General features: G+C 42.3%; 4 protein-coding genes across 4 annotated transcripts; 2 read left to right on the forward strand and 2 right to left on the reverse strand.

Annotated features, from left to right (window-relative positions):
* Window positions 1-7: 7 nt before the first annotated feature.
* Window positions 8-3,794, reverse strand: LOC139930004 (putative oxidoreductase YtbE). Its single transcript, XM_071923098.2, has 6 exons — window positions 3,722-3,794; window positions 2,823-3,127; window positions 2,384-2,529; window positions 1,620-1,759; window positions 810-968; window positions 8-639 (listed from the first exon to the last, which is right to left on the reverse strand). The coding sequence occupies exons 2-6, from the start codon at window positions 3,068-3,070 to the stop codon at window positions 460-462; spliced, it is 873 nt and encodes a 290-aa protein (XP_071779199.1). The 5' UTR covers window positions 3,071-3,127; window positions 3,722-3,794; the 3' UTR covers window positions 8-459.
* Window positions 3,795-4,488: 694 nt separating this feature from the next.
* majin (membrane anchored junction protein) lies at window positions 4,489-13,376 on the forward strand. The gene is made up of 9 exons (XM_078291716.1): window positions 4,489-4,589; window positions 5,594-5,639; window positions 5,963-6,038; window positions 6,979-7,089; window positions 7,385-7,413; window positions 7,500-7,636; window positions 10,863-10,926; window positions 11,845-12,041; window positions 13,076-13,376. The coding sequence occupies exons 1-9, from the start codon at window positions 4,489-4,491 to the stop codon at window positions 13,113-13,115; spliced, it is 801 nt and encodes a 266-aa protein (XP_078147842.1). The 3' UTR covers window positions 13,116-13,376.
* Window positions 13,377-20,016: 6,640 nt separating this feature from the next.
* On the forward strand, window positions 20,017-20,827 carry gpha2 (glycoprotein hormone subunit alpha 2). Its single transcript, XM_071923078.2, has 3 exons — window positions 20,017-20,137; window positions 20,352-20,536; window positions 20,723-20,827. Exons 1-3 carry the CDS (start codon window positions 20,017-20,019, stop codon window positions 20,825-20,827), a joined length of 411 nt encoding a protein of 136 aa, XP_071779179.1.
* Window positions 20,828-23,371: 2,544 nt separating this feature from the next.
* Window positions 23,372-24,789, reverse strand: LOC139930029 (glycoprotein hormone beta-5-like). The gene is made up of 2 exons (XM_071923123.2): window positions 24,589-24,789; window positions 23,372-23,560 (listed from the first exon to the last, which is right to left on the reverse strand). The coding sequence occupies exons 1-2, from the start codon at window positions 24,787-24,789 to the stop codon at window positions 23,372-23,374; spliced, it is 390 nt and encodes a 129-aa protein (XP_071779224.1).
* Between the last annotated feature and the right edge of the window lie 120 nt (window positions 24,790-24,909).

A 24,909-nucleotide genomic window follows, 5' to 3' on the forward strand; every position in this document is an offset into this window, starting at 1 on the left:
TGTAGGTTTTCTTTTAATACGCCAGTACAGAGGATGCTTTGAAACATTATAAAAAATTTGTTTATGATAAATTCAAGGTAACTCTAATGGGCAAGCTAAAACATTAGAGCCATAATGATATTTTGTAACACAGTATGAGGCAACACTGTATGAGGAAATCATCTCCTGTTGATATCACATGGGTAGTTTTGTAAACAACAGTGAAGAGCTTATTGGGCAATGTTGCCCAAAATGTTACTTCAGTGCATTTACTTCAGTGCTCCAAACATTAGCTCAACACTTTCATTATGTGAGAGAGAAGCTTAATGACATCAGCTGAACGGTGTCTGACTCCCATTTCCCAACATGCCCTGCAGTGGTTTCCCACCGCCACATTACTGCCAGCAGTGAAGAATGGCACCATTAAAAAGACACTGTGCGGGACAACAGATTTGTCAGGCTGGTAGAACAAGTGGTGTATCAGGCCACCTCAGAGGCATCCCAGCAGTACTTGTGTCCACAGTCCAAAGCTGACAGTCTGTCCATGTTGCTGTCGCTCAGCGTGAAGTCGAACAGCCTGGCGTTCTCCTCCACTCTGCCGGGGTGGGACGACTTGGGGAGGACCGGGACGCCCTGCTGCACCGCCCACCGCAACAGGACCTGGAGAAGAAAACAGCGCCAACTGGTCATTGTTTCTGAGTGTGTCTAAAAGAATCTCATCACTATTGCTTTCGATGGAGAGTCCCACTGTGGCATGGTCTGAGTGCCTTTAACACTAGTGTGTGTGTGTGTGTGTGTGTGTGTGTGTGTGTGTGTGTGTGTGTGTTTACCTGTGCAGGCGTGCGTCCACACTCCTGGGCCACCTCCATGACCACAGGGTCTGTGACCAGTTCCCCTTTCCCCAAGGAGGAGTAGGCCTGGAAACACACACTGTGCTCCTCACACACACTCCTCAACTCTGCCTGGCACAGCCGTGGATGGAACTCTACCTGGAGAAAAAAAAAAACACACACACACACATATCTATGAAAACAAAAACAGTTTTCCTCTCTCCTCTGTACTGGCATTCAAATCTTTATTCTTTCCTCATTAGCCTTCTATCAGCAACAATTTTGCCTCAATTCACTGCAAAATGTACATTGTTCATATGATAACAATAGAGATATAACCATCATTATGGTAAATGTTTTGAAGGAAATACACTTCCTAAATTAATTGAATGTTCAAAGATTTTACCCCAAACATGATTCACAAGTGATATCTCTTCACTGTAGCACAGCTAGAGGATCTTTAGCAAATATGGGCAATTTGGATGAACAACGCCCCCAGCAACAGCCAATACAGTGACACAGGGTCAAAAATCTTTTTAAAATGTTTTCTAGCAATAAAATGTTCCTATGTGATTGAGACAACAATGCTGAGGCAACTCCTTACGCACTGTTGTCTACCAGAGTTGACCAAATTGTTGCCCTGTGTGTCACTGCCTTTACATCCCAATAAAGATTCCTTCATATGTGCTAGTGTATAGTTGGATACTCCTATGGCTCAGTTTCCCCTGTGCGTATGGATCAAACAAGAAGTGATTGATCAGTCAGTCTATCTATCTATCTATCTTCCTCTCATTCCCTCTTTCATCTTACCTGCAGCAGTGCAGGAGGGACCTTGCAGCTCTGCATCAGTTCCCTCATGTGTGCCGGTGTGTAGTTGGACACTCCTATGGCCTTCAGTTTCCCCTGGCCATGCAGCTCCTCCAGCGCAGCCCAACTCTGAGCTCTGTTACCTGCCATGAAACATTCATCAGGACCTGCACTTCAGCTCAGGACTTGGTACGACTACATTATGGAGGAGGAACGTGAGCTGGGGTGAAATATAAGGATTTTGAGAACTAAACAAGCAAAGATATTTGGCTGCCATCTCACTTAGCATTAACCATACCTAAGAAATACTAGCAGGGTTTTTAAAAGTTTTCATCACCAATTCATTGTTGATCATTCATTATCAATTAAATAAATGTTTATATAGAGAACAGAGCATTGATCTTACTGCTTAAATCAATTAGTACATCACTTATCTGTAAAACACTGTGAATACACCAAGCAAAACAAGTTGAAAATGTTTTAAATTTCATAAGAAAACAAAAAGCACATAGACACCTATGCGCATTTAGAGACTGCTCAAATATCTCAAAATTTAAATTCAGATTCACCTCCAAGTTCCTTAAAATATTTCAGCGATATTTTTACATAGGGCTTAGATCCTTTTCTTTCGAATTACAACTCTCATAAGTGGCTATGCTGCAGACACTATTTTGGGATCACTTCCATTAAGCATTCAGTTCAATTCACTTGGGGATGCAAAATGGCACAAATAAAAGTGCTCCATTGACTTGATTTGAGCTCCTGACCTGGGTTGCGTTGGTCAGCCACCACCAGTCCCTGTGTGCCGGGCCAGTGGATCAGGTAGAGGTCGATGTAGCCCAGGTCCAACTCAGACAGGCTGCGGAGGGCTCCTTCCATGGCCCGCTCCCCTTGATCCTTAGGGCCCAGCTTACTGGAGGGAGGGAGAGAGCAAGGGAGGGAGAGTGTTGAGGAGAAGAATGTCATACCATGTGCAACAACAGTCTAGGAGGAAGAGGAGATCAAAACCCTAAAAACTGTTCCACTGTGTGTTTGAGCATCAAAAGAGAGCTTGCCTGACTGTCCAGATGACAAACATCAAACTGCCTGAAACTACAGCAATAGAATTTCTTTCCCTATGGGCCATTATGTTTCAAAGATCACTTTCTCTACCTACATGTTGTGCTCTTCAGGAAGGCATTTAAATCCCATTTTTATGAAACCTACCTTGTTATGAACACATCCTCCCTGGTCAGTCCGTATTTGGGCAGCAGTTCCCTCAGGGCTCGGCCCAGGTCGGCTTCATTCCGGTAGACGGCAGCAGTGTCAAAGGACCGGTAACCAGCAGCCAGCGCCGCGTCCACAGCCCGGTGAACATCCTCTGCACCGCACAACTTGTAGGTCCCCAAACCCAGGAGGGGCATCCGGACCCCCGTATTTAGGAGGACAGAAGGGGAGGAAGAGGAGGAGGACATCTGGACAAATCTGAAAGGCACTTGGTCTTTGTTCCTTATTTGGATTATTTGGTTTGCCTAGGGTTGGTGAGACAGGGAGAGAGAGAGAAGTCAAGAAATATTTTTAAATATAAAGGAAGGATAAATGAAAAAATACTGAACACAGGTGGTGATTATTACACATGTGAGGTTCAGCTGACATTGGCTGTGCATGGAGTCGTATTGAGGTGTGCATGCTGGTAAATAAAAATGTAACAAAGTGAAATGTCCCTTTAATAATGCAACACTGCACAGACTGTTTCGTTTTCACCAGGGGCGATGAAGGGAGACTGCATTCCCTTGTATTCCCTTGTCCCTTTGTAATGTTGTCATTTTTAGGGGAAACTGAAGGGAAGGCAATGGCACAACCTGTCTACCTTCCCACGTAAAATGTTAACATATCACCCACTGGTTTTTGCTCTGTGCTGTACGGTATCACACGTAGTAGGCTCATTTACACTTTTTTGACTGAAGTTGTTAGCTGTAGAAAAGTTGCTAGAAGAGTTAGACAAGTAATGCAAACACTTCAGTGTGTAGCTCATTAACAAACTACAGAAACGAGTAAAAGGCAAAGTGTCACGAGTAAGACAACGGCTCCGAAAATACTGCAAGAAAATACTTGACAATTCTTACCTTATTCGTTAGCTAGAGATGAATATTTTCAACTGGCATTATGTTCCCCACGTGGGTCAGCTGACTGCGGTCATGTGACTCTTTGGGCGGAATGTTCTGGTCTCCGTCACCATAGCGACACATGCTCCGGCGCCGCTGATTGGAAGAAGAGCTAACCAATAAGAGAAAGGAAACCGCCGGAAGGCGGGAATTCTCCCCGTCCAGCGAATCACAAGGTTGGATGCGAAGAAAGCGTTTGATTGACAGGCGGGATTTTAACTGTTTACTTCTTGGAGAAGCTAGCTTGCTGAACGATTTGGTAAATTTACGTTCCCCATTTTCTGTGAGCTTTACGGTAAGAAGTGAGCGAGTGAGTGTGTGTGTGTGTGTGTGTGTGTGTGTGTGTGTGTGTGTGTGTGTGTGTGTGTGTGTGTGTGTGCGTGTGTGTGTGTGTGTGTGTGTGTGTGTGTAACTGCTAGGAGTTTCAAATTCGATTAATATGACAATATTCTGACAGTTTTTATGTCAACAACAGAAGAAACGGCAGAGGATAGGTTATATCTGAAAGCTTAACGTACTATCTTTATCCCATTCAACACTAGTAGGGATTTTAGTTGCCTCTTCTTACTTTATTTCACACCATGTATAATGCTTTTATCCTCTAGGTTCTGATATTCATGTGAATTGATATTATAACATGTATGCTTACCCCAGAACCAACCAATCAATCAACAAATCAGTTTATTTTCTAACAGATTATTTGCTGTCCAAACCACTTGAGATCTGCCATGTCACTGCAGGCCTTCTCCTTCCCTCTCCCTGAGACTCGATTCTTCAAAGCCGGCAGTTTTGTCTACAAGTTCAAGATCAGAGGAGGCAGCAGCTACAGGCAAGACAGGAACTGTACTTCCTTCTTCACAGTCCTTATATCCTTCCTTCCTTCCTTCCTTCCTCCCTTTAGGTCAGAGCAAAAGTATCTCTATGTACAAGATGAGTGAAACTACACACAAGAGAGTCATTTTCTTTCTGTCATTTTTTTTTACATTCTTCCATCTTTAATTCCTACTGCTTTTCACTCCTCAAAAATCCTTCATCGCAAAATTGCCTATAGGCTCCAAATCAGAAGCATTTACAGGCAAGTGAAGGAGTATTGATCTCGGTTCCATCCTTCCATCCTCCCTTCCTTTTCTCCTTCCTTCTCCCCCTTTCTCCTCGAGATTCAGTTCTTCAAAGCCTTGCAAAATTGTCTACAATCTCAGTAACAGTAGTGGAGGCAGCTGGGCTACAGGCAAGAGAGGAAGCATTGATCTCTCTTTTCCCTTCTTCCTTCTTTTGTCACCGCTGTCTTTCCTATTACATGCTTTAATGTGTGTTGCCGCAGTTTGTCTTGACATGATAACATTTCATGAGCAAAAATAAAACAAAGGATCCAAGGCCCCACGAGATCTGTCAGCCTTTATCCTCTGATAACCTTCTGGAATAAAGTTTCTTAACTCATCCTGGAGTGCCTCAGAGCCATTTTCCCCTCCTGACTAAAGAAGACCTTTTTTATCTAAACTACATCTGTTCCTACAGTTTTTTGACACCGGAGGCGAAGCAGCATTCCAGCTTCCTATCTATATCTCACAGTTTGACATTTGTGCTCTACAGTAAAAGCCTTTTACTGCTTGTACTGCAGCACAGAAAGACATTCACTGATGGATACAAAGCCTAATAAGTTCTACTTTACAATATTTGAAAAGCATTACAGTCTGGTGCTGCGGTAACGGTGGAAGACAGAGGCAGGATAGATACATGGCATTAGACTACAGTCACTATTACTGTATAAGAATATCTTCTCCAGATTTGAATGTGTTGTGAACATATTATGATGTACATTATGTATTTCACCAGTGGAGAGGAGGTGATAGGAGAAAACTACATCAACCAGGAGCTGGAGGTAATGATGGACACTGCTCTCATTCAGTCAGTCAGTTTGTCAGTTTGTCAGTCAGTCAGTCATTCAGTCAGTCAGTTTGTCAGTCAGTCAGTCAGTCAGTCAGTCAGTCAGTCATTCAGTCAGTCAGTTTGTCAGTCAGTCAGTCAGTCAGACAGTCAGGCCTGTTGACTGATTTGCATTGTGACATTCACACTCTTCTTCATCAAATAAATTGTCATTCATTTATACATGCAGTCGTTTGTTCATTCATTCATTCATTCATTCATTCATTTATCTAACCATTCATCCTCCCTATCTGTCTGTCTCTCTCTCTCTTTTTTCAGGATATTATCAGAACAGTTCTTGCCAACCTGGACAGTCTCCAGCCCTTCTCCAGTGCCCACTTCAATGTCTTCCCCTGTATCCTTCCACTGCACTGATACTAACTTCATCTATGTATTCCTCCATCCATGTATATCCATCCATCCATCCATCCATCATCCAGTCATTTGTCTACCCATCCCTCTATTCATCCATCTGTTCCTCCCCATTTCAATCCAACCTACCAGTGCCACTTACCTCAACATTTCCCTATATATCTTTCCACTACACAGTCCTTTCCTGAGTCCTTGAGGTGATGCAGATGCGCCATTTTGCCAACAATTATGACCAACAGTGCTTTTACACCATACTTTTGTCTCATATCCACTAAGTCATCCAAATTGGCATATCCCACATGTCAATCCCTGTCCCTGCTAAAGGCAACATTCCTCATGTTGGCCATAGATCATCAATCTCACATATTTCTTTAGGCCATTTTAATGCATTTCTGCATTTTTAGATGCTATGGAGAGTAATGGAAATATAGGAGAGAGGGGATGAGATGGGACAAATATTATTATAAGATAGTCAAGCCACAATGTGGCAAGTATGTTGTGAGTCATAGCCAGTTGAGGCACCAGGATACCCGGACTTATACATCCTTTATCCCTCTGCTGTTTAACTGTTTATCCCTTCATTTTATTGAATTGTATTTCCACCCAAAGGTGTAGCAGACTGGGGACAAAAGTGGTGCAGTTTCCAACTTTTTCATTCTTTTATTCAGATGAACACTCATGACATAACTAGTAATTGTGGGATTCCAAGAGGTTACTTACAGTATTTTTTGACCTCACCACCTTCAGTGGATGTTTTAGTGGACGATACCAGCTGCCTTTACATCATCTCAAAACCGCCACAGTGCTAAATACTGATCACACAGAGGTCAAACTGCTACCAGTCCTCTACTTGCACTGCAGCAAGTGGATCAAAGAGCATATTTACTAGAAAGTCGGTGTATTTTGTTAACTGTAGCTACCAGATAAGAAGCCGTGGGAGAGAGTGTCCAAGCTGATGTTTAAGCATGGCGAGGAGAAGCTGGCAGCCTATCCATTTATTATTACTCTGTACATGGAGAATAACACACAGACTGGTGAGTAGGAACACATTTAAACACACATCCAGTCTGTGTGATGATCCGGCTGGAGAGCAGCACACACACACACACACACACACAGCATAAAGTGTTCATACCGTACCTGAAAAGCAATACATATGTGATGAGTATGAAGTATGAAGACTCACACATAACTTGAGCACTAACACACACACACACACACACACACACACACACAGTGACCCTCAGTGTAGGACACAAACATACACACAAGACACTATGCAGGCATGATGAGCTCCATTCAGTCTCACATGGTTTTATCCTCTTTCAGGGAAGCAAGCAGAGAACAACTTGACATCAGTGAGTTGAACTTGTACTCTCTAAAATTGTCTTGACTATTAATATATGCCCAGTGTCATTGAAAGAATATGTATGTGTGTTTTTAGGAGAAAGAAGCACCACGCCACTTCCCCTCTAGTTCTGAGCCGCTGCCAAAGCGCAGTAAGAGAGATTCTCCACTAGAGGAAGCCATAATAAAGGAGTTAATGGACTCTGATGCTGAAACCCAGGCTCATATGGCTGGGTGAGTCTGTTACTACTGCAGAACAAATCTGTAGCCTTTAAGTATATTTAATGTGGATGAGTGGTTCTCAGTGTCCCATGGAGTGAGGATTAAATGTTAAGAAAATCACTGCCAATAAATAGATTGAATCGACTTTATTTAAATCTAATTAAATCATCTTGTGATTACATTTATATTTCCCCAAGAAACCTATTGCAGTTTGGACCAACATCTCTTTATATTTTGCTTTCATTTCTAGTGTGATAATGCTAGATTTTATGCAGCATTTCTGAACAATTAATAGTCATTATTGTGTGGAGTCTTGTGTAAGTGTGCTGCTGTGCCACAAAAAGGGTAATTACAACTGAAGTAAATGTGCAAATTTAACAACAAAGAAGACCAACAGTAATTTTCCCACATTACTTTTGTTCCATGTAGATGAAATGACACAATGGTTATGAGCTTTGAATGCAGACTGTCAGCTTCAATTTTAGGGTATTTTCTGTTATATTAGACGGACAGTAATTGAGCCTCATCAGCATTCCAAAAAATATGCGATATTCCTTCATATTCAGTGAAATAATCACTTTTCAGCTTCTATTAAAAATTCCTAAAAGTAATAACTGTGTTACCTACATGGATTTTGGACAGCACAAGCATAAGGTGGGAAGGAATATGTGTTTGCATGTAACCCTCCTTCTACTGCCAACCAGTCCACCAGGCTGCTGCTGTAAATGATGTAAATACAAACGTGTTAAATAAGGATTACAAAAAAGTTGACTGTGTATCATTACAGTCTTAATAAGACAATAGGACTATAGGACTTTTTGAGGCAATGGAGATGGGCATGATTGACCTCATCATGGATGGGGGTTGTGAATTTTGTCAAAATCTTTTTTGATAAGACAGTGATTTGTAAAAACAAAAAGTGCATTGGAAAGTTAAGGTTGGTTAGCATTGTTTGCAAAAATGTCCATCTCCATGTTCTTAAATGTTGCCCTGGTTGCCTTTAAATGCTGCTAATATCCTCTTTTCTTCTTCAGCATGCACAGTAAGCATTATATTGCTTTATGTAAAGTAATGTGGATTCATGTTCCACTGAGGATGATGAGAGCAGTGGGAAGGAGCGCGGCTTGTTAACACTGGCATCATTTTGCACACATGCATACTCACACACGTGCGTGCACCCATCAATACACATAGTGTATAAATGGAAACAAGTGTTCTTATTCATAAAACAGTGACACATCCGTTCTCACACACACACACACTCCAGTGACTCTTGTAGTTATGAAACAGACAAAGGGGCGAACGGGCGCCACCTCAATCACTCTGACAGTCAGATCAGTGGGGCGAGAATGATGATTTAAAATGCACACACACACACACACACGCACACACACCAAAAGAAAAACAAGCTCTTGTCCTCTCCCGATCTCTGAGTCTGCATTTAACTTGTATAAACAGAATTGGCTCACTTTTTTGAACTTGAGGAACACGTAGACACACACACACACACACACACAAACACACACACTGTGTAAACATCCTACATCCAGCGATGCCTCAAGCATCATTACCAGTTCACAGGAAAATCAATTTCAATGAGCAATTGTCTTTGCGTTCATTTACGCGTCCTTACAAAGACATTGCACACAAACACACATAAGTACAAGCTGTTCAAAACCAAGTATAGCACACACACACACACACACACACACACACACACTGTCAGCAGTATAATGTGTCATTTCTATTCTCTGAGATGTTCCCCACTTATTGCTGCACCACTGACTCTGTACCCGAGTGTGTGTGTGTGTGTGTGTGTGTGTGTGTGTGTGTGTGTGTGTGTCTACGTGATGCCCCGGAGTGACAGACGGTGTGTTTTTGTGTTAAATCTGCTGGAAAGAAGGGAGCAAAAAAGAACTAGCGTCTAAGAACAAGTGTGGACCTAAAACGGACACAAAACACCCTTTCTCTCTCTCTCTCTCTTGCTCTCTCTCTCTCCCTCTCTCCCTCTCTCTCTCTCTCTCTCTCTCTGACCTCTTACCTGTCACTCTCTTTGACTCCTATAGCTTTGTAAGCTACTTCTCCTTCTCTATACTTTTTTCTCCTTGATTCTTTCTATCTATGTTCTCTTCTTATTTCTTTCCATCTTCTCTCGATGTTTCTTACAGACTTCACATCGTCAGTAGGGCCGGCTCCCTCCATGACTCAGATAACTAGGTGCGTCATTTAGGTACAACAAGGGCAGCATCCATTCCTCAGCCATTTACTGAAATATAATAGTGCATCCCTGAATTCATACCTCAAATAGCCAGTGCGAGTCAGGCAGTCTGCAAAAATGACTCATCTTCAGGTCAGAACAGTATACAGCCTCAGACCCACGTACCTGCTGAAATCACATGTGCAAATACTATTTTGGCATAGAGAGAAAAATACACCTCCTGTACCACCTATAGAGCAAGATGTAACTACAGCCTCACAGAAGGAATCCATATACATAATACATACATCATACAAATAGGAATCTTTGACACGACTCAATCCTTAACTAACCTATCTAGCTTTAGGAAAAGTAGGTCCACCAATAAAAACAATATAAACAAAAATCAATTATACTTTCAGAAAAGCCTTGGTTTATTCATGTTTTTCTTCAACAGACCCTGTCCTCATATAATCATGAGTTTGATATAACTTATGCTGATATATACTTTATCAATTTACCTCATAATGATTTTTGTCGGCCTAAAAACTATTCTGCAAATGAAAAGTCAGACACACAATATAAAACATGCAAAAAAAAGGTATAACTGTGATAGAGATCATAGATTAAACACACAGCCTGATAGTAGAGGCTGAAATTCAGCATCAAGCATCATCCTCTCTATCTCTATCTCTATCTCTATCTCTTGTACCTCATGTCACTCGTCACCATACTGTTCAACAAAGCCAACATCAGCAAAATGTAGCCACCGCTGCTGCTGAAAGAACGGGAGTCAGAGGATCCATCCTGACACGCTGCATACTTCATGGTTCAGTTACCATAAATCAATGAAATCAATAACAACATTTCATTTCACATTAAATGGGGCTGGAGTTTCACAAACCTTTTACTCCTATTCTTAGAGGTTGCTTAATTTGACAGATTTTTATGTGGTAATCATGCTTTTCCATTTTACTGGGCCTCCAGATAACTAGATGGAATTGTCCTTTCAATGTATCAATAAACTTTATTGATTCCTAGGACATATGTGGACGATCTGCACGTAGAGGAAGAGGTTGAAGAGGTGGAGGAAGATGATGAGCAGGTGATGCTGTCTTATTCATTCATTCATTCATTCATTCATTACCTTTAACTGGTCATCCTCCAATATATCTCTCTCTCTCTCTTTCTCTCTCTCTCATCATATCTCCATCTCACTATCCCCCCTTTCTTTTGCTTCCATCTTGCCCTCTTCCTCTCCACCACACATAAAAACACACACACACACACCCACAGCGTCTCCGTCTTTATTGCCGCCCCAGGCTAACATTAGCGCAGACAGGTAGGATAACGAGTGTGATTAAGGTTAATAATAGAATTACATCAGACTGAGAGTGTGCAAGCGTGTCCATGTGGGGTTGTGTGTGTGTGAGAGAGAGAGAGAGACTGAGTGTGTGTGTGTGTGTGTGTTTCTGGTGATACGCTTCATTTTGATTAGCAACAGAGTCCTCTATGGCCTTTCCTCTCATCCGATCCTCTTTTTTACTTGTCCACTCTGGCTTTTTCTCCTTCTCTTTCTTCTCTCTTGTTTTCTTTGTTCTTTCCTCCCCATGTTTGTTTCAAGTGAAAAAAACACACATTATTTAGCTGTAGACTCAGTATCTTTTCACATATTGTGATATTAGTTGCCGCTATCAGCAGATCTGGAGAAAGTACGGGGTTTTCGAATAGAATTTTTTAGGAACTAACAAGTAGAGCTTAGCTCACAACTGTCAACAAGAACTTGTTTTTCTCTATTCATATACAAACTCTTGTCCTACTTCTTCTTGACGTAGAAATATGTGCCGAATCTTTGACTTATCTTTGAATCTATGAGTAGTAGTAGTATTATGAGCAGGGATAGAATTGAAACTAACCCAGATGGAAAAATAAAAGTAGGCTTAAAGAAATGTATATCCCTGTAAAGAATCAAATTCTTTTCTTAATTTCACTCTTTTTTTAATGTCTCCACCCTCTCCTGCAGGAAGGGACTAGGCAGTTTGTTGAGTCCCAGTGGGAAGCAGGCATCAACAGCCAGGTCAGCTCCGCTCTGGGGGAAGTGCATGCTGGGACAGCAGAGGAAGTGGAAGAGGAGGAGGAGGATGAAGAGGAAGAGGGAGGAAATGTAGGCTCTGCCCCTCAGTCACCTGTGAGGCCAGGATTGCTGACTCGACTGGCCAGGTTGGTGCGACCAGTAGTGGATACAATTTTGTGAAATGAGCACAAACTCTGAAACGCAGAATACGTATTGTGGAGACAAATTATGTCAAGATTACATTCCTCCACCATGAATTGGATGATGTGACAAAACCACAAATTGGACACAACATTTTCCCCGCTCACAGTTAAGTATAGACAAGCAAAACAACTTTGGCTAAGATTACAGTTAAGGTTATGGTTAAGGTTAACGCTGGGCAAATAAAACAACTTGGTTAAGGCTAGGGAAAGGCTTTGGTCATGGTTAAATAAGAAACTTTAGCTAAAAATGAAAGGTTCCCTTACAGTAGAAATCTTCTTGGTATGAATTGGTCGTCAGAGTTGAAGGCAAATGCTTACGCCCATCTATCACCCCGACCACAACACCCTTACTTTCCACTGACTCTACTTCTTGTTTCTAGTCATGCCTCCATGCTACTAACAAACAGCCGGAGCAATCAATGCTACTAGCAAGCAATATTTCAGCTAGCATGCTACAAACAACAGCTGACAAGGAGCTGATATTGTCTCATGTGTATGTTAGCAAGTGTTTGATCGCCTTTGCACCCGCGTGAGAAACTTTGGTACTGTCGATGGGGTCGGACAAAGTCGTCGATGTAGCAAAAGGATCGGGGAAATCCAGTTGACTGTCCGCCAGCACTGGAGCAGAAGCAGAAATCACTGTTCCCACGTGAAGCATCCATTGAGTCAGCCCAGAAAGACATGACAAATATCCTTCGACACATCAGAAACTGACAAAAGTATCTCCATAGTGAAATAATATGCCGAACAATCTGAGGAATTAACTAAGGTAAACTCACAGTAAGTGTATATGAATTATCTGAGCTAGAGCAGTATGGAATAAGCCCAGCACTGTTCAGTATTGTTGTTGGGTCATTCCATCATTCAGATGAAAGTAGCAATCATGTCTGACAGCTGTTTGATAACTGGAACCGACTCAGTAAAAGTCTCTCTCTCTCTCTCTCTCTCTCTCTCTCTCTCTCTCTCTCTCTCTGCAGCCACATCTTCCCCTTCTCCTTCTTCTTCAGAGAACACTGAGAGCCGTGGAAGAGCGAGGGAAGGTTTTACTATGAACCCTCCCTGGGTTTTGTCTGGTAAAAGTTCTGCTCTGAGCCCAACAACAAGCCTCTGTACTGCTCAGGAATAGGATTTTCCAGTTTTATTTTGTTTGCCAGTATTTTCAGGGTTTGAGTTCATGCAATATCCGATCTAATGAAGAGTCTTGTTTCACTGCCTCTTCATCCATTATTTCTGCTGTTCCCGCTGTTATCTTTAGTGGCTGTGATAGTTCTGCACCACTCATGCTGTTATTTCTGTTTAGATACAGTGAAACTGTGTTTTGATGCATTTTATGGATTTTTTTTTATGTTTTCTATAAAAAAAACAAATACAAATTGTTCCAAATGGTCTCTGCTTTCCTCAGTGTGCAGACCGCCGAGTGTTTGAGTTCACAGCAGCACATTCCAAGGTATTATTCTGGTAATTGTTGTAGACAATGCCTGCTATTTCTTAACATTTCCATGCCTCCTGACTTCACCTGTGTGTGTGTGTGTGTGTGTGTGTGTGTGTGTGTGTGTGTGTGTGCATTCGTGCACATCGTGAGCTTCTGTCAGTATCACCTTGTGGAAACTCCACTTTCCTCCTGTCAATCTAAATTAGTTAAGTGTTCTCACTCTCTGTCTCTCTCTGTGGTTGTGTGTGTGTGTGTGTGTGTGTGTGTGGCATACCACTCTCAAATCAAGGGATCGTATGAATTTAAGTGTATTGAAGACCTTACACACACACACACATGCACATACACACATATACACAAATTTTTGCATATTTACAAGTGGTTCTTGGGGTGTTTCGGCATTAAATTGTGGTAATATTGATTGTTTTTAAGAAAGTGAGATTTGTGTGTGAGGGTAAATGGGTTAACTGAAGTAAAACATCATCTCAGGAACAGGAAAACTCTGCCTAATCCTCTCCTTATATTGTCATAGAGCCCAAAATAACACACACACACACACACACGTAATGTATCTTACACTCACATCTACTTATATACTTTGACCACACGCAATATCCTGGTACAGACATATTGATATGCACACACACTCCACATAACAACCCAAAAGCACACCAACATACACACACACACACACACAAAAATTGTACCATCCCCAACTTAAATTCAAAGACACATGCCTTATCCACATGCACATCACACACACACATGCACACCATAGCAACATACATTTAAATGTACACACAGGCACACACCTTCACCACACACATCATCATACTCATACACATCACATAGTGACACACACATGCACACACACACACACACACACACACTGGTCTTAAAATAACAGGGCAGAAGTGGAAGCGGACACATTAATGATATTATAGTTATTCAAGACGCCACGGTCTCCTAGGCAACCGAGAGCAATGGGGCCGCCGAGCGATACAAACATCAGTCACCCCGCTGAGTCACACTGTGTGTGTGTGTGTGTGTGTGTGTGTGTGTGTGTGTGTGTGTGTGTGTGTGCGTGCGCATTTCAACTCAGTCTCCAGTTGAGCATAGTTCATTCAAGTCTCATTCTCTCCCTTCTGATGAGGTGCTGTGGGCCATTCAGATTTATAGTCTCTCTCTCTCTCTCTCTCTCTCTCTCTCTCCGGTTGGCATGGAATCAGACGAAACACACACTGTGGTCATCCATGCAATTTACAGTCAACACACTAATAGTTGTGTGTTTGTGTGTGTAGGTGGGGGGTTTAGGTGATGATGTCATACATTCCGTTTTCCATTGACATAACTAGATGGGGAATGTTTGGGGTAGAGGGGCCGTAAGATGATAATTGTGTTTTTCTTAGAAGGTGTGTGTGTGTGTGTGTGTGTGTGTGTGTGTGTGTGTGTGTGTGTGGGTGGGTGGGTGGGTGGGTGGGTGGGTGTATGCACGTGTGAGAAAAGACGGATTGGTTTCCTATCTTTGATTAAGCACGTTTTAGTTTGTCTTTGCAGTGGGAGCCATGGTAGAAGTTCCCCATCCTGCAACTATGTTGTAAAGTGGAACTGTGCTGGTTTTCTATCAGACAAAATGTGTGTGTACAAAAATAACCGAGCCTTTTGGCATCTGAAAGGTGAGCAGAATTTGAATGCCAAATAATTCCTCTCCAACAACAAATCTAGTAAAAGGTAAAGAGTAAAGAGTGGGACCTCTACAAGGGATTTCTGCCCTAAAACAATGTAATCTTTAATCAACAGTTTTCCATTTTGTTAACATCGCCCAATAATTTTACATAGCCGTTAAAAGTCCCAGTTTTCACTGCAAGCATTTGCATGTGAAAGTGCATTATTACTGTGCTGTGGCTCCAGCCTTTAGAGGAATTGTTTGGAGGACTCGATCTTTGTCTGTTCAGTTCATCAGAAGTTACAAGGAATGGCCTGGTCACCAGACATTTTACCAATCATTCCAACATTGTTTTGGCCCAAAATGTCTAATAGATTCTACGTCATTGCATTTGAGACAGAATAGGTACCAGCTGCATCTAAAGAACCAGATGTGACTGCTTCACTAAATATAGAAGCAAGATGGGGAACAGCTAAAACCATGCAACGAAACAACGATGATTATTGTACAAAGATGCTTCTGGGATCCAAACCAAAGTATAGTATATATTGAACCAACAAAATTTGTCTTTGAATCATGCACACTGGTTCACCTTTAACTTCATTTAGCAAACCCACTGATGGACCATTCAGTTGATTGATTGGTTTAGTGAATTTCATGAGTTTCAGACAAAGACGACTTCTTGAACCAAGACTGTTCACATGTTATCAAGTCCAGTTAGAGACACAGATGGATTCTTAAACTGTTTCTGCAAATGAGAAATGTATTCTCTCACCCTGAAACCAAGGATCATCAAAGCATATAGGCAGCCTATTCTTGTCTTGGAGAAGTGAACAAAGAAGAGCCATTTTGGGTCCTTGACAAATATTTTTAAGCAGCTAAAATGGGAAAAGTAGGGGGACGTTCCTCACTGGTTTTCAGACCTTTCCATCAGTGATTCTCTCGAAGTACCAGAGAGTTCAGATTGTTTTGGTGTCTGTTGGCTGAACAGGATCATGCCAAAGGATCTGGCTCTTGACCTCCCGTCACATGTCACCGAACCTTCCAGATACGGGACGGTCTCTCTACCCTCTGGGCCACCCTGCAGTAAGAATCCATCAACATGATCTGAAATGAAATCGGGTCTATTAAAAGAATTTCTTTACCCTCCAGAATTTGGACAGGGTGGTTGCTACGCTGGCCAGGAGCCGACTTCCTCCGTTCAAGACAAGGAGAGAAGAGAAGCAGAGCCAGGCGTTCCCCAGAATATACCCACCATGTGCCACACACACACACACACACACACACACACACACACACACCACACAGTTGACCCAAACCCACAATATCTGCTGACCCGACCCTGCCCTTCCTCCTACAGCCGCAAATGGAAAACCCAGGCGAACTTGTGTGTGTGTGTGTGTGTGTGTGTGTATCTGTGCCACCGGGTTCTTCCACTCAATTCCATTCGCTATTAATTCACTCATATCGAAAACACTTGTGTATGTCTGTGTAAGGAGTGCAGATCCAGTGACAAATGAGGCCTAGAATAATATTTTCGTGTGTGTGCCTGCGCATGCATGCGTATGTGTGTGTGTTTGTGTGAGTGAGTGGGTGTGTGCATCTGTATACAAGCCTGCGTGTGTGTGTGTGTCTGTGTGTGTGAGGTAAAGCTGTGTGTTTTCTTACTATTGTGGCGGTGCGTTGATGGAAAACCTATCTAGTTTTCCTCTGTGTCACAGCGGTCCCCCTAAAGGTTTAAAACAGAGAGAGAGAGGGAGGAGGGGGAGGAGGGTGGAAGGACAGAGAGATTGTAAAACACACCAGGAGAAAGAGAGAAAGACGGAGAAAAGAAGTTTAAGGCACTTTTGCGTGTTTCATAGAGCAGGTAGACAGAGTTGGTTAGAGAGAGAGAGAGAGAGAGAGAGAGAGAGATAGAAGGTAAAGTTAGTAGAGAGGGGATTCACACACACACACACACATATACACACAGTTCTCTAATTGTGGGTGTGACCACAGCTATAAGTGCCTTCGCTCTTACCTGCGTTACTTATATCCCTGTGTGAGGCGCAGAACACACACACACACACACTCACACACACCTGTCAGCCGACACCTGCACTGCGCTCATCCAGACTCAACAAGTTCTGCTCTCCACTCTGCATCTCCAGGTAAGACCAAGATCTTTTTAACAATCTGAATGAGTTTTTTGCATCATTGTAAATTTTGGTGGAATAGACCTTTAGATTATTTGATCTTTGGAGCTTTCTTGTAAAATGTAGGAGTCCTTCTTTTCCATCTAAAGAGAGTTAAAATAGTTGTAAATTTGGGGGAAATACACCTTTATACACTTTGATCTTTCCCAATATTTCACAGTTCTTTGCATTCTGATTTACTTCACATGCATTTTTATTTGGATGCCCATTAGCTGGCATCAAGCTGATTTTCTTCCTATGTTCATATAATACATTTTCTATTTTCATGTACCGTGTAGTTATGTTCCCCCATATATGATGCATAAATTGTCCATATTTATGTTTGATTCTAACTGAAATTCGTACAAGTGGAGTTGTGCAGCTGATTTATAAGTTTCATCTACAGTCTGAACAATTTATGAATGTGTGAATGAATGAATGGATGAATGATGTGTGAATGAATGTGAATGTGATCTTTGTAATACACACCAAAACCAATCTGTGGAGTATTTGGAGGGTTTGATTTCAAAAGCCGCATATCCCGTGAGAAGAAAAAGTGTGTGATGTTTATGGATCAAAAACAAATGGCTGCATTTTTTATTTCAATGTGAGCAAAGGTGTCAAGATATCTAATACATTCATAATGACTTTTATTTTCACTGTAAAAGTAAGCGTCTTATTATTCAGTTGATGGATGATCTTATGTTGGGATAAAAACCTTGGCAGCCAAATACTGTCATACTGGATCATGACAAGAGTGGGAGACTAAATACTGTGTCTCCTTTGGGTGCCTGGCAAACAAAACCGTGTCCTTATTATTTAAGGATCAAGCATAATAGTCAAGCTCCTAGTCAGTAAGGTTTTTACCTTTGAACTTAGGCTCCAGATAGGACAAGATGCAATGCTGTATCAAAAAACTGCACAAAATTAGATGCTTTGCACCCTATTCTGTACTGAAGTCATAGATAGGACATGAGTGGAAATTTCAGGCACTTGCAAATATCCTAATTACATTAATGTGTGATGATGCAAGAGGTCTTATCAGCCTCTTTGTGTATGGCAACAGCAGTTTTGAAGTTTCACGGTCTTAACTCTCCAAAATAAAATCACCAGCTGTGACCTCCAGGTTAATCGCAGGCTCTTAGAATTTAGAGACCTGGATCATTCATAGGATTAAGGTTTGCCTATGTAGGTTCAAGATAAGGGGATATTTAACTTCCAGTTATCAAAAGTCATGGAGAATGAAGCACTTATTAACTTCTTCCAAGTGTTTGTCGAAGTCTTTCAGGTCTTAAGGTGTTCTTTCAGAGTGATTTTTTTACCATTTTTCTCAATATTCAATTGATGAAAAAGTGGCTCAAAAAACGTATGAACCCTAAACTTGGTGCAGCAACTTAACATTTAATTATCTGAGTTATTCATTACATGATTTTGATGAGGTGTTTATGTACAGAGGAGATTGTGGAGAATCTTAAGGCTCTCTTAGGGCGTATATTCTACGGGGCGTCAGATATTTTGTTGACCTTGTCTTCCCCCCCGTCCCAGAGGAGGATGTAGTGGATTAGAACCCAATTTGCTCTAACAGTGACACACCAAACCTTCAGGCGTGGAAACCCCACATGAGAGGAAAAAGCCTGGCATTTCCCTGCCAACCAGCTGACACGGGGTTAATTTGGCCTCACACACACACACACACACACACGCGCGCGCGCCTGACCGACCAGCTAATTGGTCTTACCAGCGTTAATGGCGTCCCCAGGGCCGTTCCGCCATCGCCGCAGCGATCCCCAACATTCCGATTGGAGGGAAGCGGAGCTGGAAAGAGCTGCCATTTTGGAGGGCAAGGGTCAGGATCACACAATTCCCAGGAAAACATGACTTTATTGTTTATACACGTGTTTGAGTGTGTGTGTGTGTGTGCGTGTATGTGTGTGTGGGTGTGTGTGTGTGTGTGTGCGCGAGAGCACATGTGTCCATATGTGCATGTGTGTGCGTGTTGACGCTTGTACAGTGTCTGTACATGCATGTGTGAATGTACATGCTTGAGCGTGGTCATGTTTAAGTGTGTGTGTGTGTGTGTGTGTGTGTGAGTGAGTGAGTGTCATAGGTGGAGCTGAAAAATACACACACATGTAAAGATGAACAGTAGGCTACGTGTGTGTCAAATTTCTCAATTTCAAGTTGAGACTTTTTTTGATGTACAGCATCTGAATATGCTAGTGCTTTCAAGGCTATGTGTACGTTTGTGTGTGTGTGTGTGTGTGTGTGTGTGTGTGTGCGTGTGTCAGCAAGTAGCTGCCATAGCAGGCTGATTGAAAAAATAAATAGGGCATTGTTTTTATCCACATTAGCTGTTACTCAACTGAGTGACACAGGCAGACGTGAAGGATGGGAAACCACCTTGGGTAGACGGATGGGGGGGGGGGGGGGGGGGGGGGGGGTGCATGCCGAATTGAGGAGAAAGTTCAGCAGCAGCGGATCGCCTCAGTGGAATGATTTGACATGTACAAGTCAACTTCTTAAAGATGGATGGATAGAGATAAATTCAACACTGGGGCTTTTTATCCAGGGGCTTACAGTACAATGACACAAAAACAATATGTCATATTTTGGTGTTCTGTGTGTTCCTTCCAGGCTGCCGTCCAGATGTCGCCGTGCGTGACCTCTCACCTCTGCCTGCTGGTGCTGCCAGTGATGTCACTGCTGCTGCTCCTTTCCCCTATCGGCTGGAGCTATGATGGCCTCACCCCGGGGTGTCACCTATACCGTGAGTCGCAGTCAATTTTAAAATCTAACATTCTAATATCCCCAAAAACACTGTGATTGACACACACACGCTGCCAGTTCCATGTCAAGGTAATTGGACCTATGCGTAGACATAGGCAAGCACACACACATACACACACACACACATGAGAAAACCTTTAACATCTCAACACCAACACATTTCCTAATTCCTTCTCTCCGTCTCCCCCCTCCAGCCTTCAATGTGACGATCCGCAGCGACCGGCGCGGGACGTGTAAAGGCACCCACCTGGTCTACGCCTGCGTGGGCTACTGTGAGTCCAGCGCCTTCCCGTCCAGATACTCTGTCCTGGTGGCCTCCAACTTCACCCACAACATCACCTCCGCCTCCCGATGCTGCACCATCAGCAAGGAGGCTAAGGTGAGGAGGGAGGGAAGGAGGGGTGGAGGGAGATTTGGGTGCTGGCGGGTGTTAGACAAGGATGTTGATGTCAGCCTGAAAAGGGGGATGAACTCTATTCTGCAAATAAAAAGGGGGGTGAACTACATTTAAGTGGGTTCATCCTCCACTACCTTTGTTCACGTCTCTCTCCTTGTCTTCCCTCAGGTCAAGGTTCGTCTGGACTGCCCTCGGGGCCGTCACCATGACGACATAGAGATCCTGACGGCGAAGGCGTGTCGCTGCGACATGTGCCGCAAGTCCCGCTACTGACTGACGCATCAAGAGAATCTGCCACATACTAAATACACACCAGGATAAGGAGCAAATTTCAATTCAGTCAGTTCAGAACTATATTATGATCAATGAATGGAGAGAGGACAGGTTAATTACCATGATACACCAGGAAACTTGATTCTTTCCATGTCAATTTCTTTTTTGAACGTTGAAGAAAATCCACATTAACTTATTTAATTGAAAATGAATTGGCCCCCCACCAAGTTAGTGGCAAAACCAGCGTTTCCTTCACAATGTTTCACCCAGTCAGCTCAATAGCAGGTGAAACTGTGCGGACTATATGATAAAACACACAATGAGTATGGGAGTTAGGAGAAATGGGGAATTTGGACTTTTGTACGTGTATAAAGATGTGCTGTTTGTCCGTAGTGTGACTGTGTGTGTGTGTGTGTGTGTGTGTGTGTGCGTTTGCATGTGCCTATGTGTGCTTGTGTAAGATATAACAGGACGAGGGAGGCCTTTTAAAGAAAACTTGAGTGACAAAGATCTGTGTTAATGGCTTTATAAAACATATTCTATCAATACTACACACAAAACACATGCTTTTTTTTAATAGTTTTGTCTTGAGGATCGGCATACATTTGTGCTTTTGAGCAGTTAGCAATAGCATATGCTTTAGTCACACCACCCTCCATACTGACTGACTTTAACCCAGTACTGTAGGTTGATAGGAAGTGGAAGCACCCATTGACTCCAGTGTTATAACTATGCAATAAAAATACAGAAATACCCAAACCAGGCTGATCCCACTATCTTAATAACAAATTTCTTATTGACTCCAATTGTTTTGAAGCTTTTAACCTGACAGACGAACAATGAATGCAAGACATTTTAATCCCTAGATCAACAACAATACAAACAATCAATAGAAAAGAGTGCAAGGGTCAACAAGTAAAGTCCTCATTGACTTGTATTCATACTGATGCAAAAAAAAAAATCAAAATAGTTCAAATATAGTCAGCCTTGTGTCGTTCTGAAAGCGGTCATACAAACATGTAGTTTCATTCTTTGCAGTAACCACTAAACACAGATAAGAGACTAAAGAATGTACAAACCCTTATTTATATTTATGAATTTGAACTTAGGACATTTTGTAAATAATATCTATATTGGGACACCAGAGAATGTTGGAAATGTTGATGAAATGAAACGAGAGAAAGAATGCACTGTATAGACTTTCTGATTAGTTCTGTTTCAATAAAATGCTACAAATGCAAGGTTATTCATGTGTGCTTGTTGATTTGTTGGACGGAATCTTTCAAGCCACTACACACACACTCACATGTACACACACACACACACACACACACACACACACACACACACATCTCCATTTTGATTGTATTATACAGTATGTGACACTGAGAAGAGGACCATAAAAAAGAAACAAATGGCCTACTGGCCCAGTCGGGCCAGTAGGTCAGGATTCAGCTTGCCCCAAGTGTGTTTTCAGTGGCCTAGCAGGCAAAAATGAAAATAAACACTTTTTCATAGATTCAAGTCATTTATTATAAAATGTTAATGTTTTACAAGAGCAAAATGTCAAAAAATAACCAACAGAAAAGTAAATAATTGACCAATTAACTGGCCCAAGTCAATGTTTTACTGGCCCTGTTGGCCATTGGACAAACATTACCTGGCTTGCATTATGGAGTTATCAGTTATTACTATTTTATTACAGTCTAATTGCAATACAGTAAGTGCTAAGCTTTCCCATGTTAGACAATCATCAGAGCTACGGTTAATATACTTTTCTCCTCTTTCCACATGCAACCTAAAAAAATATATACGTTTACATACATTTTTGTTTCCTTAAACTCAACATAGTCAACATCATGTCAGGCTAACAATATACAAAATACATGTTTAGATTTGGTTCAACAATGATGTAAAAAAGCAAGGTTTGGATAGGAATCTATGAACAGATCATCAAACACTGTAAGAAAGTTATTGAAAAAGGAAGAAAGCCACTCTTCTTTTGTGTTCAAAATCCATATATAGCAATATCATGATACCCCTGATGAAGGGGTATCGTGAAAAATAAAGGCTTTCTTTTAATTTTCCACACAAAAGAAGAGCGCTTTGACTTACTTTACTCAAGTATTCTTTTACCCTTGACTCTAATGAGCACCTTTTGTATCAAACACACATTAATGGCATGGAGAAGCATAAAGCAAAGACACACTCTGGTATCCCCTCTCAATACTGAATGGCAGTCACATTATGTTACCAGCCAAGGGACCACAGGAATATTGATTTGAATGAGAATGCTTGATGTACCCATTTCTTTCTGAAAGTTTAGACTGATCTCCAAACAGCTTTCATCCCCTTTCTCTCTCTCTCTCACACACACACACACACACACACACACACAGTCATCCATCTTCAGCAAGTCACACACTCTATCACATATCTTGTTTTCATGACTTTTACTCATTGTCAGGTTCATTAGATGTAAACCTCTTCTGATGTAAGAAGATGTAAGATGTAAACGTTCTTGCTGACAGTGCGGCTCCCCCCTCAGAAGGTCTCACACTCGGTGTCCTGGGTGGAGCAGACGGCGCAGTGGCAGTGCAGGGCCATGGGATAGTGGTAGAGGGGCGAGACGTTGGGCTGGCAGCCCGGCAGGCGGGCCGTCATGTGGCGGGTGCGCCCGTACGTACACACACGGTGGTGACGGTGGATGTAGGGCGGGTCCGGCACGGGCTTCTGCAGGGCGCGCACACGCACACACAGATACAGGTGGAACACAGGTTACTTTTCACTCTTTTTTTAGGTATGTCCTTTGACTAATGCAGTGGCAGTGAAAGCAGCAAAGCCTCCAACTCCAGCTCTTCCTGATACAAGGTTCAGTATTAAGCAGGCGTCCTGAGGCCGGATTCACAAATTAGATTCAAATTAGTGAAAAGTATTTTTCTGTTATGTTATGCTTGTTTACATCACAGTTGCTAGGTAGGTCATTTTTGAGAAGCTCCTAAGTAAGAAAACATGAGAAGTTCGTAAGAGATAAGATAAAACATTGGGGAATTGCATTTAAGAGCCTTTTTGAGAACCAACAATTTCTTTGGTAACTTCTTAACATCTGCCTTGAGATCAGTTTTGTCTCAGCGGGCTCAGTGTTGTTGGTGTGTCTTTTAATGCAGTAACCAAGATAAGAAACACTAGTGAAGGAATTAGAAATACGCTGTAACTTGTCTTCTCAATAGTTCTATGCCACAGTCACCCACCAGTCAGCATTCAATCATACCACTGTTGGCTTTCCTTTGTATTTCACAGATACAGCTTGCTCTGACAGGAACAATGCAACATCCACTGTATCATAAATTATCTTGCCTAAAGAACATTAAGTTCGACCTTGTTCCTGTGTCAGTAAGAAGTAACTTACAGTATCAGATGAGTCATATCTGTTTCTTTCTGTTGAAGAGAAGATCTTAGAACTGTTCATTCTTATCATTCAAGTCATTCTTAGGGAGTCAGGATGAGTCAGAAGTCTCTATATAAGACTCTCATCTCATGAACCTGTGTTGAACCTGTGCTGATTAAACTCTGATATTGATCTGTTGTCTCTCCATGTCTCTTCTCTGACTAAACTCTGGTGTTCCTGGTTCAGAACTGGTTTTCTCCTGAGGCTTTAAGTCTCACTGAGCTCCAAACCCTTGAACTTTCCAATCCCTCAGAAGTGAAAGCTGAATCATTTCAAGTGTGTGTGTGTGTGTTTATGTGTGTGTGTGTGTTACCTCCCAGGTGTGGCAGCGCCCCCAGCAGGCCTCTGTGGTGATTCTCAGTCCTCTGCAGCCGGGCTTCTGGACCACAAAGGAGAACTCTCGGACCGCGCAGCCCCGGAAACCATGGAGGGTCGTCGTCACGGCAACGCACACCACCGCTGCCCCGGAGACCAGGAGGAAGAGCACTGGGAGAGACCAGGAGTGGAGATGCATTCTGGGTAGAGAGGGAGAGAAAAAACAGAAAGAAAGAGAGTTAAAACAGAGAAAAGGATTGACAGGCAGGCAAATATACAAACAGACTTCAAGTGAGCGAACTTCAGTAGAGAAAATAGG

The sequence above is a fragment of the Centroberyx gerrardi genome, chromosome 23 (genome assembly GCF_048128805.1).
Source record: "Centroberyx gerrardi isolate f3 chromosome 23, fCenGer3.hap1.cur.20231027, whole genome shotgun sequence".
NCBI classification, from domain to species: Eukaryota; Metazoa; Chordata; class Actinopteri; order Beryciformes; family Berycidae; genus Centroberyx; species Centroberyx gerrardi.

Bases quoted from the DNA above. Each gene is read 5' to 3' on its own strand.
- gpha2 (XM_071923078.2), top strand. From the start codon at position 20,017: ATGTCGCCGTGCGTGACCTCTCACCTCTGCCTGCTGGTGCTGCCAGTG. The intron at 20,138-20,351 runs GTGAGTCGCAGT...TCCCCCCTCCAG, and splicing joins CCCGGGGTGTCACCTATACC to CCTTCAATGTGACGATCCGC. The intron at 20,537-20,722 runs GTGAGGAGGGAG...GTCTTCCCTCAG, and splicing joins CCATCAGCAAGGAGGCTAAG to GTCAAGGTTCGTCTGGACTG.
- majin (XM_078291716.1), top strand. From the start codon at position 4,489: ATGTCACTGCAGGCCTTCTCCTTCCCTCTCCCTGAGACTCGATTCTTC. The intron at 5,640-5,962 runs GTAATGATGGAC...CTCTTTTTTCAG, and splicing joins ACATCAACCAGGAGCTGGAG to GATATTATCAGAACAGTTCT. The intron at 6,039-6,978 runs GTATCCTTCCAC...TGTAGCTACCAG, and splicing joins CCACTTCAATGTCTTCCCCT to ATAAGAAGCCGTGGGAGAGA.
- LOC139930029 (XM_071923123.2), bottom strand. From the start codon at position 24,789: ATGCATCTCCACTCCTGGTCTCTCCCAGTGCTCTTCCTCCTGGTCTCC. The intron at 23,561-24,588 runs GTAACACACACA...CGCGCCCTGCAG, and splicing joins GGCGCTGCCACACCTGGGAG to AAGCCCGTGCCGGACCCGCC.
- LOC139930004 (XM_071923098.2), bottom strand. From the start codon at position 3,070: ATGTCCTCCTCCTCTTCCTCCCCTTCTGTCCTCCTAAATACGGGGGTC. The intron at 1,760-2,383 runs GTCAGGAGCTCA...GTTTCATGGCAG, and splicing joins GGCTGACCAACGCAACCCAG to GTAACAGAGCTCAGAGTTGG. The intron at 969-1,619 runs GTAAGATGAAAG...TTTTTTCTCCAG, and splicing joins TCCCTCCTGCACTGCTGCAG to GTAGAGTTCCATCCACGGCT.